Source organism: Aptenodytes patagonicus, chromosome 12, assembly GCF_965638725.1.
Source record: "Aptenodytes patagonicus chromosome 12, bAptPat1.pri.cur, whole genome shotgun sequence".
Taxonomy (NCBI): Eukaryota; Metazoa; Chordata; class Aves; order Sphenisciformes; family Spheniscidae; genus Aptenodytes; species Aptenodytes patagonicus.
In genome coordinates, this window is record NC_134960.1 from 10,543,063 (window position 1) to 10,561,973 (window position 18,911).

The 18,911-nt window shown below is 47.4% G+C and overlaps 1 protein-coding gene across 3 annotated transcripts in view; it reads right to left on the reverse strand.

Moving 5' to 3' along the window:
* UIMC1 (ubiquitin interaction motif containing 1) overlaps window positions 1-18,911 on the reverse strand; it is a 39,252-nt gene that overhangs the window by 13,487 nt on the left and 6,854 nt on the right. For 2 of the 3 annotated variants that reach the window (XM_076350360.1, XM_076350362.1), the window contains exons 3-8: window positions 14,149-14,239; window positions 8,836-8,960; window positions 7,351-8,508; window positions 3,716-3,780; window positions 1,080-1,168; window positions 67-146 (exon numbers count right to left, since the gene is read on the reverse strand). In XM_076350360.1, the coding sequence (XP_076206475.1) occupies window positions 67-146; window positions 1,080-1,168; window positions 3,716-3,780; window positions 7,351-8,508; window positions 8,836-8,960; window positions 14,149-14,239 (1,608 nt within the window). The remainder of the gene's footprint in view (window positions 1-66; window positions 147-1,079; window positions 1,169-3,715; window positions 3,781-7,350; window positions 8,509-8,835; window positions 8,961-14,148; window positions 14,240-18,911) is intronic. The other variant, XM_076350361.1, reaches the window with a different exon arrangement.

Here is an 18,911-nt window from a genome sequence, read left to right on the forward strand (position 1 = left end):
AGCTGAACCAAGGTCTAGAAGGCAGGACTGGAAACAGGACCCTTCCCCAACTTCAGGCTCTTTTACCTGCATAGGTGCATCTCTGCTGCCCGAGCAGAGCTCTTCTCTCTCCACCTCAATAGCTTCCAGTGGATTTGGCTGGGTCTCTGCAGAAAAACACCTCCATGTCAGTACAGGTTTACAGCCCCCAAACTATCTCCTCACTTGTTGATGTAACTTAGCCCGTTTCTTAACAGCGTTTTCACAGTTTCAAAACATTTTTTAGACTTGCCACAAATGTTATCAGACAATGTGCAACAACACAGCCAGATTAGGGGTTAAAAGTCACAGCACGGTGGTGTGAGGACAAAGCCACCGCAGCTTTGCAGCTTCATGGGGAGTGAGACTAGACACCGGGAAAAGTGCGTGGGACACTTGCTGGGATGGAGACAAAGCAAGAACAGAGCTCTCCCTTGCATTGAGACAAACAGAGCCCCCGTTCTGCGGTCTGCCTCACAGCCGCACCTTCTTTAGACCTCCACATCTTCCGTAGCAACAAAATATGCCTCCAAGCACCACCATGACGTCTCTCTCTACAGCTGCTCGTGAACAGCAGCAGTCCCTTCATTAATTTTCTCACTTAAAACCCTGGACTGGAAAATCTCAAACATGGTAAGAGAGACCAAGGAAGAAAAACTCGTTGGTCCCACACATGTTTAATTAACGTAAGATAAAAATTATTTCAGCTCTTATGCTTTACACATATCCTGACACTGAAAAATCTGAAAATTTCTTGATTGCATTGAAGAGACCACTCCTGACACCTTGTTTTGAGTGATCCCTCTGTACCGATGTACATCCTGGTGTCTCTTCAGCAGCAAGTCCCCAGCAATCTCTGGTCACAGAACTGTCTTAGAGGAAATGGGTCCAAAAACAGGGAATCAAACTAAATTACCTGGATAATTTCAGCCCTGACAAAACAGAGCTGAGAAACAAATCTCATTTTGTTCAAACAACTTGAAAATTTTCTTCTTTTCTCTGAATTTTATAAGCGTGTAACTTTTGGTGCAAAATTCAGAACATTCTCAAGTGCCTCTTACCCGGGCAAACAGAGATCTCTTCTTCAGCAGAGTTTTCTGTGGCAACATCTGGGCTCCTTTTACTGCCAAGTGGGGTCAACACGGAGATGCTGTTCAAAATATAAATATAATATAAATCTCCAATCCAGTAGGTGTGACAGCACACACCCTCCTGTCTCACGCAGTTCAGAACAGCAGACAATGCCATAATCTCCAAGTGGTCAATATCTGTTAGCCAGAAATGACCAGGATAACAGCAAAATATGGGTATAAAATGCTGCCCTAAGCAAAAACCCCAAACGGAACAGTTTTTCTTCTAGAAGCCCTTGACAAAAAGGCACGAAGGGTCACTACCTCCTGTCAGGGGAGCAAAAATACCTTCTCACAACTGTGGTACTATCTTGATTCTTTCTACTCTTAGAAAATTTGGGAGCTGTGCAGGTACCAGCACCGTGGTTCTTTCTGTCTGGGGAAGGAAATCCTCAGAGAGGAAAGACACAGACTTGCTTTAACCCGCATTACCCTCTCCCTCCTCATACTGCTAATTTTCTTCCTTATCGCTGTGCATGGCAGCCAGAAGCAGCACAGATGCAACACCAGGCAAGGTTTCCCTGCAGCGAAGTCCTAACAACATTAGCGTGGCAGTTCCTCCAAGCAGCACTGAGCCCCGCTCCTCTCGTTTTGACCTTCGGATTCCTCCTTTTTTTTCCTCCCCCCACACTGCACAGTGTCTTTCTGAAACAGGCAGGCATTGCTGAGTAAGTCTGGCACCCATGCTGACACGCTCCGCGCTTTGCGTGGCTTTCTGATTAGTCTGATCAAGTATGCAAGAACACACTTTAAAAACATGAATCCCCATATTGACAAATAGAAGATTTATCAAGCTCAACCACAGACCTTAGAGAGGAGAGAACAGCCACTGCTGATTTATGATAAATAACAAAATTCTGATAGGAAATCACAAGTGGCTTTTCTCTCTAAATAAAGCATCTCAAAGCATTTGTTATGAATCCAGGCTTAGCGTGTTTTACTCTGTGTCTAACATCAGGGATCACTTCAAAAGAACTCACACAAAACAACTTGCTATGACATTTATAAAATGGGCTAATCAATTTGAAGTCAAACCACATTTCTTGCTACACCAACTATCTCCTGGTAACAAAGCCTATAATCATTTATTAAAACCCCAACCTACCGTGCTCCGCACAAAGCATAAAACAATCGGGCATAGCGGCCCGCAGAAAGCAAAGCAGCCTCCTCTCACTGCTGCCGCTTCCAAAACTGCTTCACTGCCTCCAGACAGCTCAGAGCTGTGTTTTCCTATTAAGTGCTGCTGAGGCCAGCCAGTCAGGGTGCCTGAGCCTTACCCGAGAGAGTACTGCACTTGGCAAATTACCAGGAGCCAGATGGCAACACTTAATGTGCACAAAACTACAAAGACTGCAGCCATTTCTTGCCTTGCTGCAGATGTGCCAGCTGCTCAAGGAGGGGCCGCAGCACCCAGGTGCGTCCCGGCGCCAAGGGGGACAGCCAGGAGCTCCTGGGCTGCTTGGGGAATGTCCCAAACTAACCCCATCAGCTACACCAAAGGGAAGAGGTCCCACTCTTTTCATATTCAGCTCTGGCCTCTTCTGCCTTAAGCAGGCGGGAGGCCAGCGCTGCGGAGCGCACACCTCGTGCCTTCTATGCAAACACACAAGCTCCGACCTCAGCTGTCACAGACTCATCAGCCTCGGCAGCAACGGCATCTGCAGGTTCCTCCTGCTCCCCAAGGCGAGCTTTAAGCTTTTTAGAAAGGTGCAAGCAAGAGGGATTTTCATACTCTGCATATTGATATTAACTGCTCAGGCCAAATGCTGTTAGATCAGAGGAAAGTTGGCAGTTTTGTTCCAAAGCAGGTTTAAACTATAAAACCCAGCAAATTAAAGACATGACATTATCTGCCCTCTCTTGTAACTTGCTCCTTGAATCCTCTCCCATTTGCCCTTCTTTTCCCAGAGCCTTTGCTGCAGAATTGCATCCCACAGGAAGGACAAGAAAAAAAGGAAAAGAGGAGTAGGCTTAAATCTGAAGAAAATCATGTTGACTTGTCCCACACTTGTCATCTGCTGAAGTGGCTTTTCTGGAGCACTGCATTCTATCTTTGGCTGATAGGCAGTGCCGTCTGGCTTCCTCCTCCCTTCTTTCCTCTTCAGCAGTAAGGCAAGAACATAAAAATACACAGAGAAATTCAGTAAACCCTCCACCATGCTGCCTATGTGCCTTCCCAGACAGACCACGTGATGACATTGCTATAACTCACCTCCAGCTCAACTACCCATCTCCACAGCTTAACTGCACCATGTCACATTAGCTTCAGAGGGCAAGGATCAAGTCCTTGTACTAGGGTGCACCTTGCACATTTTATAGAGTAACAAGAGTAACTGATCTCTTCTCCCCAGTTGTGTCCCACCTCTCTCCCACGCTGCTCCAAAGCCATGCATTTCCAGGGACACCTAACAGCAGCAACTGCAGACAGCCTTTCCAGCAAGCCCTGCTGCCAGGCCCAGCAGCGAGCCCTGGTGAGACTGTGCCCCAAAATGCTCCAAGGAGACTGGAAGAGCCCACGTCAGCAGAGCGAGCCCGTGGCCCCCACGCTCTGATATCATCCTCCTCACCTCTGTGCAATTTGCATGGGTTCCCCGTCTCCACACACATCCTCTGCAGGCAGCACCTGGGAGGCCTGGAAAGGAAAATTCTGATATTACATAAAACATCATACACAGCTAACTGGGATCTGCTGGGTCATCAGATTCTGTCCACGGCATTGCACCCAATCTGTTATGTATTTTTTTCTGGAAATGGCTAAGTATCCATCCTGAACTAGTCAGCTTTTTGCCTCCATCACTCCTTTTGGTAAGGTGTTTCAGCAGCTGCCTGCAATAATGCCTGGCAGTACTTTTTGCTACCTTGCTGCCTAGACATGTTCCTGGACAGTCCGTGGCCATTCATTCATGCCAACCTTGTCCATCACCTTCCACACCCTCTGCCTGTTCCTAGCATCTACCCTGATGTACTTGTAGGCAGCAACCATAGCTCTTCTCCATCTCCATTCGTGCTGGGCTAAACAATCCAAGGTTTTTAGAGTACCCTTGCACTCCCCTCAAGCACCCCAGCAGCCCTCGCCTACTCCAGTTTAAAATCTATTTGCCTGAGCCGGGATGACCTGATCAGCTGGTACAGCTGATGTTTGACCATGAGAAGTACTTTTCTGAAATTTCGTACAGATAAGATCTGTTGCATTTTTCTTGACTGGGAAATCAGCTGTCCCATCAAAGAGTGGGAACAGATTAACCTGCACAATCAACAGCTGGTAAATCCGTGTGCATTTTATCCCATGTTTCATTTAGCTCTACGACTCCACCTATTCTTTCCTTTAAAATTTGTTCAAAAGCCTTATGCACTGCTGAGGTCAGGCTAACATGCCAGTCATTACCCAGATCCCTTTCTTCTTCTTCAGTGTACACGTTACACTTGCCATTCTCTAATCAGGTGGAATTACAACGGTTTATTAGCAGTCCTTGCTGTCAGGCCCGCGATTTCTCATGCTAGTTCTCAAAGAAATCCAAGGGGTTTTCCTCCCTCTTCCTCGAGTCTATTAAACCCTCCGAGTTTGATTTCCACCATAGGTTTCAACTTCGATCAGCTCCACTCCTGGATGGCTGATATACTTCCCCAGCAAGCCCCAAAACAAAGCCTCCTGCCAGATTTCCCTAAAGTGACTCCAACCCCCACAAATATTCTGTTTTATCTACACTGTTCTTTATTTCTTCACAGCCTAACTCATCATTAACATAAAATACCACACTTCCTCCTTTATTTTTATTTCTCTTTTTCCTGAACTGTACATATCTTAATGCCTCTGCCCTGGTCACGAATACTGGGCCATGTTTCTGTTTCTCCTAGTACATATGTTATAAGGTATGGCATTAATTCAGGTCACCAGATTCTAACTCTCCAGATTTGGGTCTTTTCCCTCTGAATCTTTTAAAGACCAAGAGTCCCCCCTAACCTTATTTGAAAGGCTATGAAGGAATTGATTCTATTAGCACTGAAGTTCGTTAGTGCAGGTTCACAGGCTATGAGATCTGACAACCAGGATTTGCTCTGTGCAAACATCCCATGGCTGCGGGCAACAGTCGCAGCAGTTGGCCACTGCCATGGTGGAAGGTCTCTGCCCACTCCAGGTGAGGGTTTCAAAGCAGGGGTACAGGCAGGCTCCCTCGAGCACAGCATTTGCACCTTCATTTCACTGGTACAACACAAGGCACAGGGCCTTTTTGAGGACAGTTTTGAGTCCCCATGGATGGTTTCTAGCCTTGGCACAGCCTAACATCTCCCACCGTCCTCACCAGCAAAGCAGCCCTGGTGGCACGGGGGGAGCCCCAGGGCAGTACAGGCAGCAGGGGTCTCCAAGCGATGCAGCACACCAGGGACACGACTGCTCTGGGCCTCTCCTTTGTCACTGCTGGTGGAATTGTATTTGATAGAAGGAAAAAAATGGAGACAAGGCACAAGCAAACATCAAACACATCAATCTTGCAAGTAAGTCACCTGCACTGGCCTCAGTGTGCGACTGCACAGAGAGGCGAGAGAAGGGAGCAACCTCTCAAGCTGGGAGTGATAAGGCAGATGAAAGGGCATTTAGAAATTATTTTCTCTCAAGTAAATAAAAGACTGGCAAATTTTGGGCTAGGATTGAAATTTTAAAGCCTGCTCCCCCTCCTCCTTCCTTATTTTTTCACCTTAAAAAATATCAGAAAGGCTACATCTACATACACGTTATGGCTCTCTGAGACAGCTCTTGTGGTCAGGATGAGTACATTACAAGTTCACACTCAGCACCACTGAAACCTCCTTTCTCCCCAAGAATTATTTAGGTGTTAGCATTAAACGGAAAATATAAAAAAAAATACCCCACAATTTTCAATACTGATTAAAAGTTCACACCCTTCCTAGCTGCTGTAGCTTTCCAAGGGCTTTAGCGTACACCTCCATAGACCTGCAGTCACCCCAATCTTCCAGATTAATGACACCTCCATTTCCAAAGGAAAAGACACAGAAGAAAAAAAGCAGTTTGCCTTAAGATCCTTTCAGGTCTTTTGTATCTATCCTAAAGAAATTAAAAAGGGCACAAGTCAGTTTCTTTCCTCTGCAGGTCACCTTTAAGGCTTGTTTAAATCTGTATCTGCTAAACCCAAGCCAAAGCACTGTCATGAAAAGTCACATTTCAGCACAGGCTGCTCTGCACTTTTGCTGCAACCAGAAAATGCAGACATGTTGTTTTTCCTAAGTGTTCAATATTACAAGACAGAATATAAATATCACAAAACAAGTTAAGTATCTTTCTAACACCAGGGTAAATGATCAAATACACTTGAAAACAGGAACAACAGAGCTGAAGCTTCAGTCATAGAGAAGATAAAGTTATACAATGATCCGGGAGTGAAGTCATTATGAAAAATGAGGGTTGGAAAAGGCTGACACAAACCTAAAATACAGCAGTAATAAATACTTCATCTGACTAGCAATCTGTTTAAACTTAGCAGTGACAGAAAGCTGCCTTCCGCTCCAACAAGAGAGCCCTGACGGAGACAGAGGCTGACACCTAGCGTCTAGCAGACCCAACAAGCAAGCCGGAGAGAAGGTGCCCAACCACCAGAACAAGGACAGTGAGCACTGCTGTGATGACAGATCACTCTGGGCAGGCAGAAGACCATGCAGAGCCTCTCCTGGCCACAACCGCAGGACCACGAGGGAAAAGAGCACTTGCAATGATGAAGCACGTACAGACGCGGATGAACATATAGGTGCAAAAAGGAGAGGCTGTGCTGCAAGGACAAAAGCCACACTTCTGTCTGCAAAGGGAAACGCAGAGCTCCCCACACGGCCATGGGTTTATAAGCTGGTTTGCCAGAGCTGGCGGTGGTCAGCATCATCTCTGTGCTCCCTACCCTGACACGCTGCCAGGCTACACTCTTTTGAGAAGGACAAGTCAGCTGGAAGTCTTTATCTCAGTGGTGCATTAATGGTCAACTGCCAGGCTGCATGATGGTCCCTACCATTTGTGAGCTGGGTATCAGCCTGTACACTTTTCCTCTCCCTTTCACAGTAAGCTGTGTGGCTAGGGGAGGAAGTCCCTAAATTTAACAGGAGCATTAAACAGCAGTGCCTGCTTTGCAGAAGGGACTGAATCCTAAAATGGACAGAAGAGCGGGACTGTTCAACCTCTGCTCAGTGACAAAGGTCTTACCTGGCAGTAGCTGGTGGTCGGTTCATCATCGGAAGTGGAGTTCTTCTCTTCTTCCATGCTGTGCCCTGGACTCTCTGCTTCCCTTCTCTTTGAAGGGAGGAGCCAGGTGATGCTCTCAGACTCCTTCTGCCCATCTGGGTCTCCATCTTCTGTATCATCAGCAACCCCGTTCTCCCTGCTTATCTGCTCTCCTTTCCCAAGCTCGTTTTGGCTCAAGGAAGAACTGGGCACAACTGGGTTACCAAACTCCTTCTTATGCAATAGCTGCCTCTGAGCCTGCTTCAGGCTCTTCTGGTAAACCTCCAGCTGACACAAGATGACTTTGGTGTACTGGTTGGGGTCCACCCCTTTGGGGCAGAAGGGGATGCCCCAGTAATAGTGCACTGTGTCTCTCGCCTCCTCCTGCTTGTGCTTCTCCTCCGCTGCATTCAGCACGCAAAGCTCAGGGGTACTGTCGGGCACCTCATTCTGCTCTGCTTGCTCTGTGGAAACACAGACTTCGGCGGCGTGCCCGGGCTGTGATGTGTGCCTGGTACCTGCTCCTCCACTACTCCTGCTGGGGCTGCTACACCGTTCTGCGGTCCAGCTCTTCCAGGGCGTGGCTGAGCTCCCGGCACCAGCTTCTCCCGCAGAATGGCCAGTGCAGGGCAGGGGCTGCTCTTTTGGTTCGTGGCCTGTTGCTTCGGAAGAGCTGAAGGGGCTTGTGAACAGTCTCCGAGGTGTCAGTCGCCGGGAGCCTGAAGCCACCCTGCCAAAGGTGGGACTCAAAGAGATGAGGTCATCTCCGAGAGTGCTGGGTAACATGTTACTAGAATCACTTTTTGCTGGTGAGGAAGGCTTTTCACTTGACCTTGTCACAGGCTGGCCCTTCCCCGGAGACACGATTATGCTGGATACTAGTGAGCTTTCAACGATTTCCTGGCTTAACCTCCTCAACACTACCAGGGGGCTCCAGGCAACATCCATCTGTCCGTTCCCATCAGCTCTGGCGCTCTGTGAGTGGGAGCTGCACCCAGAGCAAGGGGTGTCAGGGCAAAGCGCCAGACCTCCCAGGATCTCAGCACCTTCTTTCTCGGCGGGATGGCTTTGGCTTCGCACACCCAGTGCTTCTGCAGACAACTGAGGGGTTGCATCAGAGGAGTCCGAGGGCTGACAGCTCTGGAAAACAAAAGGTTGATTCTCCGAGAGGCACATTCTTTATCAGCAGAGCAAGGGCTCCCCCGGCAAACAGGCAGCCATCACCCAGACTGCAGAACAACCCCCCAGATCAGAACTGTGTACCTCAAAACAGGGGACAGCTGAGGTTAGGCTTCCTATGCCTCTCACTAGGAATGGTACAAAACAACTACTCTGTGACTGCTGTAGTTCCAGCTTGCACTGGAGATAGCTAGGCCGCCTAGCTATCTTGTGCAGTGTGGCAAAGCAAGCACAGAAAGCAATGTTGCTGAAGAACCCTAGCAAGCCTCTTCACAGAAGCACACTTACGTTAAGGCTCTCAGCAATGGCCTTCCTCAAGAGCTCCTCCTCTTCCTCTTCCTGACAGTTCACTTGTCTGGCTTCTTGCTCACTCATTTTCAGGGCCAGTGCAAACTGTTCCTCTTCAGTCATCTCTACAGCAGAAAAAAAAAAAAAGGATAATGTCAAGTCACAGCTGCAGGTGTATGTAAACACCCAACATATATCCAACATGTTGGGAGAGATGTCCAAGGGTCCCACCTCCCCAGGAGGAACGCAGAGCAAAACATCTAAACCTCAGCTTTCCTGAAAAAGTGTTACCAAAACCAGAGCAGGCAACACTAAATGGAAAAAGTAACCCAAGTCAGGAACTTCAGTTAGGGTTTCTACAGCAATCTAAACTCCGACTCCCTGGGTATATTAACTGCAACAGGACATTTTATTTGCCCTCATCAAACACCACACTCTACAGCTGCAGAACGCATGTTCAAGGAGAGAGGAAAAGGACAGATTTCTAAAGCGTGCTCATTTTTATATCAGACAGGCTCAGCAGCAAGGCAGGATAAAGAACACATCTTCTTTATTTAATACACTTTTTTACTAGCCAAATAGCATGTCTCACTGCCTTCTGACATGCAGATACCTGCAATACCACAGGAGACCTACCCAAGAGCAAAAGAGCTACATCTTGTTCATCCCGAGCTGCAGGTGGAAAGCTCTGTGGAGGATAATGTTACTTGCTTGGTGGTATTATGGAGGATCTTTCACATGCATACATCCCACTTCTGCTCACATCACCACTCCACTGCATCACTCAGTCAGTCATGCATAGGAAACAGGCTTCCTACAGTTGTAACCACTATTTCAGCAGAAAATTTCTTCCTGAAATATTCCTCACTCAGAGCAAACCAGAAGTCGAGACTGGCTGTTCAGAAACAAAGCAGTTAGTTACTTTGAAAAACACTTATTTACTTAGACTCAATCCAACACTTTCACTATGCTTAAAATATACAATGCCTGCAGAATAGAGTGCAGCTTGGAAAACAACTCAACAGCACTCTCAGGAGCTGAAAAATACATCTTCTCACTCGAAACAAATTGACAGATTTCCTTCAAAACCCGCTCCCTCCTTCAGGCAGAATCCTGCACGTGCCATCTCATGCATGAACCAAAAGGCTTGCTCTCTGATGGGCCAGAAGAGCTTTAAGAGACACGATTTGAACAGGAAGGCCGCCCAAGCACAAAACATGCCTTCACTGCAGCCAGTTTGAGAAACAGACGTTTCCCTAGATAAAGATGCATTCAGAAGTTGCAGGCTCCCATTTTCTAACCCATCCTCTTCCTACCAGCTGCCACCAAAATACAGCAGCAAGCCTCCCTTGAAGCAGCCTGGGATTGCACTGGTCTTAGCACAGCCTGTGCATCACCACAGCACGACTGCATTGAGGTGCATCCACACAGCAGCAGGCTTTGCTTTGCCCTTCCCCCAGCTCATTGCTAATGGCAGGCTGGTTCTCCCCCACTCAAGCAGGATTTGAAGCATTTTTGGACTGTTCTGATTACCAGCCGTAGATTCCTTTACATGTCCTACTAAATCAGCACTTAACTTTAGGTTGGGTGGGTTTTTTTTAATTTCTTTAAAAATTAAGAAAGAGGTTGAAGTGAAGGCAGACTGCAGCGCGCTCAAGGCTCGTGGGGATCTTTTGTCCTTGGACAAAGTCACACTATGATGTTACAGACAGGAGGGATCAGGGACAAAAAAACCCGCATCCTTTAATGGAAAGCACACGACAGCCCAGTGCATGAAGGCGGCTCCCGTCCCGAAGAACAGCAGTAATACGCAGCATTTCCTCAATAGCAAACATCTTCCAAGCATTCAAGTAAGGGCGTGTTGATTTGTTTCCCTGCCCAAACCATCACAGCAATCAGGCCAGGTCCTGCAAACTCTGACATGTGCAAGAAAACCAGTGCACATGATCAGTGTCCCACAACACAAGACTTTCCACATGCCTAAATTAAAACGGGGGCCTGAGTGTTCACCAGTTCAGGCTATCAACATCCATGAAGCTTAATAAAAAGAAACATTTTCTGGCGAGTTACTACTGTACATTTTGTTTTCTTCTCCCTTCCTGGCACAGCAATTTCCCCTCTGGGGACAGGGAATGTGCCAGACAAATGCTGCCTCTCACAAAGAAACCAGCGACAAACAAAATGCACTTAGTGCACGTTCCAGTTGAGTAGGTGCTCCAGAGACGAGGAAATCTCGAGCTTAAATCCACCTGGCATTACACTGGGGAGAGCAAAGAGCAGCTCTGCTCATGCCTTCTGGGAGACCTGACCTGCTTTAAGCCGAGCGGTCGGGAGCTGACGGTATTTTGTGCTCCACGTCTGATCATTTCTCAGCACCATGCATTTTACTAAACTTGATGTTGATTGCACCAGTCATAATTTATGATGATTAGAAATCCAAAGTGTTGTGTTAGCCCCCAACCAGTGTGTGCAAACAGACCTCTGGAGCGCTTCAGGAGCGAGCACTGAGCGCACAGCGGAGGCGAGCCATGATCCTGGAGCATGCCGGCAGGGCAGGGGCTCCCGCAGCCCTTGGGAGGAACGACCCCTCTCCGTCAGGACAGACACACTCGGTTACACTCAGCTCACACACATCGCATGCCTCGCAGAAGCCCGTCCCCGCTGCCGTGTGGGGAAGCGCTGGCACCTCCGGCTGGGAATTCTGTGTCTCGCACTCCAATATCCACTCGCCACACGTCCATCCCAACGCAGCACGGAACCCCAGTGCCTCTCCGGGGACCAGGGCATCCAAGAAACCCACAGATGGGAAGGAGGGGTCAGGGAGAAACTGTTTTTAAGACATTGCAGCCCTAAACAAATTAAACCATTTCAGAGCCTTTTTAAATGCTAATACAGCAATTTGCTAAGCGATTTATGTTCCATTTTGACATTTGCAAAGTGAATTAAATGCAAAACCCCACTAGTTGTAGTTCTAACACTTACTAATAAGAGATTTACTCAAAAATAATGGAAATGCGGGATCTCAGTATTTCCACATATCCAAAGTGCAATTACAGTAAAAACATTCAAATGTGCTTTAAAGCACTGACTTCCTCCAGAAAAAGAGAGAGAGACTTCTTTAGGGTTTGTATTTCCATTTATCCTGTCAGGATGAAACGTCACAGATATATTTTAGTTATGGCTTTAGGTTAAAATGAATAAAACCACAACAAAGCAAAAATGGGAGGATATGCTTTATAACCAGAGCCTGCAAATATCTGAAATTTTCCAGTTTTGAGGAGAAAGAACTTGCTCTACCCAGAAGCACTGAATCTTTACAAAAGACCAATTTGCTTCGCAATTCAAAGAATTTATTTAAAGGCACTGAGAAAAATAATTACTACTTCAAATCTTAATTTGCCTAAAAGCAAACACCAAAAGTCTAATTTTAGCTTTCCATAAATGAGAGGACAGACCCACCATCACATGGGCTTAAACAAGCGACCACTCTCTGATCGAGCAGCGCCGGGCAACCCCAGCCTCCTGCGCTTCAAGGAGGCAGACGCGCACACTTAAAAAAAAGGCAGCTTTTGCCCCAGGAAGAGAAAAACTATTATCAAGAATTTCAATATCTAGAAATGCAGCAAAACTCCTCCATTATACAATGGCTAGAGAGCCAGCCCTGTCTCCCATGGGTTTTCTGGAGCACACCAAACACCTTTCTCACAGCACCAGCTCCTGAAACCCGGCGTGCTCAACGATGCAATGAGGACATCCAACTTCAGCAACTCCCTGTTCTTAGCCATATGTTTGGTCACATTTTAACAGCATCTCCAAGGGGGGTTCAGCTTGTATTTTGTGTTCCGTTTCTTTTGGGAGAAAAAAAACCAAAATGAACTCTTCCCCCATCTCTGACTTTGCTATCTTACTTGTTCAACACAGGACGTGCACGGTGGGTTTCAACTGCCACAAAGAGCCAGGCTGTTTCATGCTATGGCCTTAGGCCTCTATTAAAAACAATTTAATTCACACAAGCCCTCTGAGGACTGACAAGCCCAACTGCTGCTGCTTGTGGAGCACTGGCGTGCTCCACTTTGTTCTTTGGGTTTTGCAGGAGACAACATCTCTCCCATTTTAAAACATTCTGAATTTAACATCCTAGATGGACCACTGCCTTGCAGAGCGCAAGAACGGGAGAGTGGATCCACTGGGGCAGAGCAATGGTCCACCTGCCTGGCTGCTGTAACAAGTGGTGCTGTACAGGGAGTACAGGCAAGCCTGGCCACGCTCAGTGGTCCCTTCTGCTTGCACATCCCCAGCATTCAGAAATGCTGTTTGCAGAATATGAGCGGGAACATCCCAGCCTGTTCCCTTTAGCATCTGTTTATAGACCTATAGTCCATGAACGCATTTAATCCCTTATTAAAGCTGCTGGTACTGACCCCTCCACAACCTCCTGTGACAAAAACTTCCAGGAGTTCACTACATGCTGTGTGAAGCATTACTTTCCTTCACCCGTTTTAAACCTATCTATCTCCTGCTATTTCCACCAACTGCACCCTGGCTTTAGGAGCTGGTAAACAACAGCTCTGTGTTCAGCTGAGGCACTGCCTTCCTGATGTGAACTATGATCCCACCTTCCTCTCCTAACAGAGCAGCCCCAGGCTTTCCAGTCGCTCCTCGTAAGGCAGCTGCTCCCTCCCCTTCATGGCTTGGGTTGCCCTTCTCCAGATGTCCCCTAACTCCACCGTGTCCCTGAGATGCAGAGACCAGAACTGCACACACCACTGTTGATGTGGGTGCACCCATGCTTTATATAACAGCAAAATGACGTAAAACAAATCTCTTGTTCTTAACACCCTTCCTTATGATGCCCAATGTTGCTGGCTCCTCCAGCTGCCCCTGCGCCACAAGATGATGATTTCAGAGAACTGTCAGCTGCGACTCAGATCTTTCCTGAGCTGCGACTGCCGGGTCAGAGCATCATGACATTTCAGGGAAAGACAGCAGCAGAGGGGCCTGAACAGGAAAGCAGTTTGTGAGTGACAGTGCTTTCGGATTGGCTTCAACCAATTTTGAAACCCGGTGAGGTACCGACACCCTCACACACTTATATTGGAAGTGCACCCATCTGTGCACATACTGCCTGGGGGGCAAACAGGTGACAGTCTGCCTATTCAGAAAGGCAAATTTTACCCCTGAGAAGGGTCTTCTCTGAAAACTGTGCATCCCCAGCCACATCACAGGCTTTCTGCCAGGGAAATAACCTCTAACACAAACAGCAGAAGCTGCTCAGCACCAGTCTACTTCCCCAGCCCCACCCTCGAGACCTACGTGCAATTTTTCTCTTAGCAGCAAACTTCGTTCTATCCAGCTGCTGTTTTGTTCTCTTCTTTTGCAATCCACTCTCCTCCTTTGACTCCTGCTGTAATAGAAAAAAATATGGTGAGTGCATACAATATGTACCAGCCCCCTCCCCCCCAACTACTCAGACACAAACACTGGTTCAAGAACAAGCCTCTATTTGTGTGAAATTTGAATTTCAAACATAATTCAAGCACATTCTGTAACTATTAAAAGCTGTGTGATAAGCATAACGAGCAAAAAGAGTTACAGACTGACATAAACAGAGAAATAGGAGAGACAATAGACTTCATGCCAGTCACCACCATGCGCTGCACCTGCTGCCCATGATTTTAGAGAGAATTTGTTTGGCCTTGCTAAAACATTGGTATTTGTAAGCACTCGAAACAGAAAAACAAAACCCTTTTATAACTGAACATCGCACACCTGTAAGCCAGGACTGTTTCCTGCCACGCAGCTTCTGTACTCTGCCCAGACAATTTTAGGTGACCAAAACTAGAATCCTAACTGTTTTTGGGGATCCACACTAATGTACCTCGAGAGCAGGAGAGCCAGCTGTATTTACTCCTGGTGCTATTCTCTCATTATATTGCCACAGTGTTTCATTTTTGAAGCCTGAATACTTCAGAAATTTGTCGACTCAAGGCCTCCCGGAATAATACCCACATGAACAACCTAAATGCTTGCTGCTTTAAGCATACTGACTGCAACAAGCATGGTCACAGGCTTAATTAGCACACATTTATGCAAGTTACTGTCCTAACGGCTTAAGCGAGGGCGTACACATCACCAAAGGCTGGCACTGGACCCCTTCCAATTTGTCTCTCTAGATCAGGTAGGATTAGAATCAAACCCCGTGCTTCAGGCAGAGACCCACGCCTGGCCAGGAAGGGGGTTCGCACAGCTCTGTCTGCAGCTGCGGTTGTGTTTGCTGTCCATGAGACTCACGGCGAACTGGCCACATGCTTGGGCCTCACACCACCTCCTGTGCCAGGAGGGGGGCTTCAAGATGGGGCACGTGGCTTGGGCTACTTTAATGCAAATGGATACCCTGCTTATTTTCAAGTGTAATCTATTTCTGCTGTCTATTGCCTGTGTTTCTGAACCTCTGAAGTCTTTTGGACTGCACCTCTATGCTGAGTTTTGTTCAAGACATCTCCACCTTTAGTGTTATCTGTAAATTTTATTAATGTATATACACCACTTGCTCCCTCTTACAGATCATTAATGAGGATGTTAAAACACACACAGACCTAATATTGATCCTCTTGGCCTCAGCTTTACATCTCCCCCAAATGAGCCTCTCTTCTGTTCATCACCAGCTTTTGCTGACAGTCTTTTAGTAACATTCCTGGATTGAAATCCTGCTATCTAGACCAAATTGAATTATTTATCCAGCTAAGATTTTGCAAGACATACTATTAAGTGGTTTCCTGAAACCCTAATACATTACAGCTTTTACATGCCCTAATATCTATGGCATTCCTCACTTCCACTGATTTAAGAATCAGCTCACAATAAGGCAGCAATCACGGTCAGCAAGTCCCCCCCCCACACTCATGCTCACACCTAAGGGTTTCTTCCTTTGACTGATTCCTTCCCTTCCCCACCCAACCTAGTTTCGGTACCCCGTTTCTAAGATCTGCCCCCGTGTCTCCAAAATGCTGCTTCACAGCCAGATTCTCTCTTGCTAGAAGATGGATGCTCTCTATTTCTGAGCCTGCCTAGCTCACGCCTAGCAGGTGAAATCCTCTCTCTTCCAGGGCCCTCACATGTTGCCCTTCTCCAGTTTTCCATAAGCCACAGGTACTCCTACTCCGAGTTGCCCTGCCTTGGTCTGCAGCAGCAGCCCCACGCTGACCTTGCGGTCAGCTCACACCTAAGGGAGCGGGGAACAGTTTGTGGGATCGTATCAGGATCATGCTAGGATTATATGCTGGATGAGGTTAAGCAATAGGTCTCCCGCTCTCCCCCAAAGCCCTGTCTAACAGTGCTAAACCTACTCCAGCTTAAGACAGGGGCAACTTAATCCTAGCAGGCTCTGTAAATCCCCAGCTCTTCTCTCTAGGCATCAATCTTCCCCTCATCACTCTTGCACTTGCCGGAAGGTCAACCCTGACACTCCCATCTGCAGCTCTCTTCCAGGGCACGGATGTGATTTACGAGCACATCAAACTTTCCACGGCTGCCAGTGTCTGCTCTGTGCAGAGAGACACACGTTTACAATATGCACCACAGGACAAGACAGGGTTCAAATGCCGCCGGGGCTTGGAGGGGAAGCGGGCTGCCCGGTTTCAGCATGCAGCTGAGCACATGCCTCGGTTCCCTGTGCTGGGTCCTGAAGAATCTCGACATTTACAACACTGGCAGGAGCAAAATTATTGCAGGACATGTGTTGTATGAACCTGATACATTTGAGAAAGATGTTTAAATTGCTTAACAGCATTCTACCAAACAGCCACGGTACAGCGAACCGCTGAAGCAAATCCAATTAATCCTGATGGGCCAAAATATACACACACATCTCAGTCCCAAGAATTCTTAAATCTTCTTTATTTTTAAACCCAGAAAATAAAACATACCTTTTAATTAGGATTTATGGCTGTTTGTACCTCTGCTGGGAGAGCGCCCCGCAGGCCCCGGAATGCTCTCCATAAATGCAGGCATGGATGGTGGAAACAGAAGGGGCCAAGAAAATTCAGAGAAGGCAACAGGGCTTGCTCTTTCTGACCCAACCTTTTAATGCTCATCTGTCTACAAGGATAATAGGAACTCAGGGGGCCACTCAACCAACTGCCTTTCTAATAAGATCACTAGTCCAAAAATAATCTTAATCAATTAAAATATTCCCAAACTGCAGCCAATACTCTTAGTTACAAGGTCATCTCCAACACACAACTTCCAGGGGAAACTAATTATTATAACGGAGGCGAGGTGGGAACTGCGCACCTCTGCTCAGTGCCAGCCTGGATAGCGTCTCTCCTCCTTTGCCGTCAATTTAAAGCATAATGGCCAGAAGGAATCCAAATTCTCTTCCTGTGTGTCAGGCTCTGCAGTTTAATTTATGATGCTCTCTTATGAGCAATTTCACTGTCAGTATTGTACACAGATCAAGAAAAAGACGGGTTTCCAAAGTTCCCTACACATCTAGTGGAAGGCAGCCACTATTCTTCCTTGTTTTTTTAACCTGCTTGGTTTCACCAGACAGCAGGAAATCAAATTCCCATTTTAAAAATGCTTTTGCACATACTTAAGAAAACCTGACTCTGCCAGCAGAAACAGATACAGCTCTACTCACTTCTAAAAGCCCGTAAATGGAAGCCAGTAGCCAGCCTCCCACATCCTGCTCCCTCGAATCCACATCATAAACCACAGAAATCAGCTGCTACTGACTCAGGGAAGGAAAGGCTACAGAAGAATGTCTCCATAGCTAACAGTGCAGACTGCGAAGTCAAAAGGTCTGGGTAATTTTACTGCTCAACAGCAGTTGGGACCATTTAACAATAGGGCACAGCCAAACACCACACGTCCTGCATGGGAAATACACAGATGAAAACCAGACTAATTTATTTTTAAAAGCCAATTAGATGTTGGAAGTGCCACGTTTGGCCCTAGCCAAGGCTGCTGCTGAAATTAATATCACACCCTACTTTATTAGTCTCTGACTTCAGTTCAGAATCTGTTTCAGCTCTGCTCTGTCTTTTAGCTCATTAGAACAAACCTGCTGGAAGTGGAGACTTGAACAACGAGACACAACGGAGCTCATGCCAGATGTGTAGTTCCTGACACACGGGAGGGAGGCCTCTGTAGAAAAAAGGGCTTTTACTAGGCTGCAAGGAGCCTGGATTCAGACTAATCTGATTTCCGAGGAGTGAGCACAGCAGAGCCGCCGAGCCTCCTTGGGAGCACACTCGTACTACCTTCTCCTCTGGGAACTGGAGGCACCGGGTCCCTCGGTACCACGGCAGAGCCCGTGGGGACAGCAGGGTGCTGCAACGATATTCCCATGTGGCTCTGCTTCACTCGGATGGTCAGCGGTGTGAGGTGGGCACTGCCACCCTAGCTGCGACGTTTCCAGCACGATCTTCTCCATAGCAAGATGCCCCTCAGGCCATGCCTGGTCCCGAGACGAGTGCCCACTGCCACAATTGATGGAGAACAGGACAGGGCGGTGGCCAGGTATTCCAGCCAATGCCCAAACACACCTCCCTCTTCCTACCAAAAACCAGCATCTGATCTGGAACATTGACACACGCTGCTATTTACCCAGACTGCAAGTATCTCCAAACACAGGAATACTCAGGCAAAGGGATGTTCCACACCAAAGGGAAGACAGACCCTGGATGCCATGCAGAAATAGATGGCAATGTCACCCTGGAGTCTTGTCATGCTCCCCAAGGGCTGGCAGAGCTGATGAATCTGGCAGAAAGAGCCTGTGAGACTTCATGCAAACTCTACGAGTGGAGGCAGGTACTCTCAAAGCTCCCAAAGGATCTACCCAGGAAAAACAGACCCTTCTGAAAGGTCCCACAGCAGATCAGCAGCATTTTGGGATCAACTGCACTGAAGGCTGCAGATCAGTCAAACAGGTTAGCACAACTACTGGGCCTCTGGCTGTGCTCAATGCTCACTCCTGGCCAGGCCTCCTGCTGGGTGACAATCACCTTTCAGACATGGCTTCAGAAAACCTTGGGGATCAAAGAGTCTTTATCAACAGCCCAATTCAAGAAGGA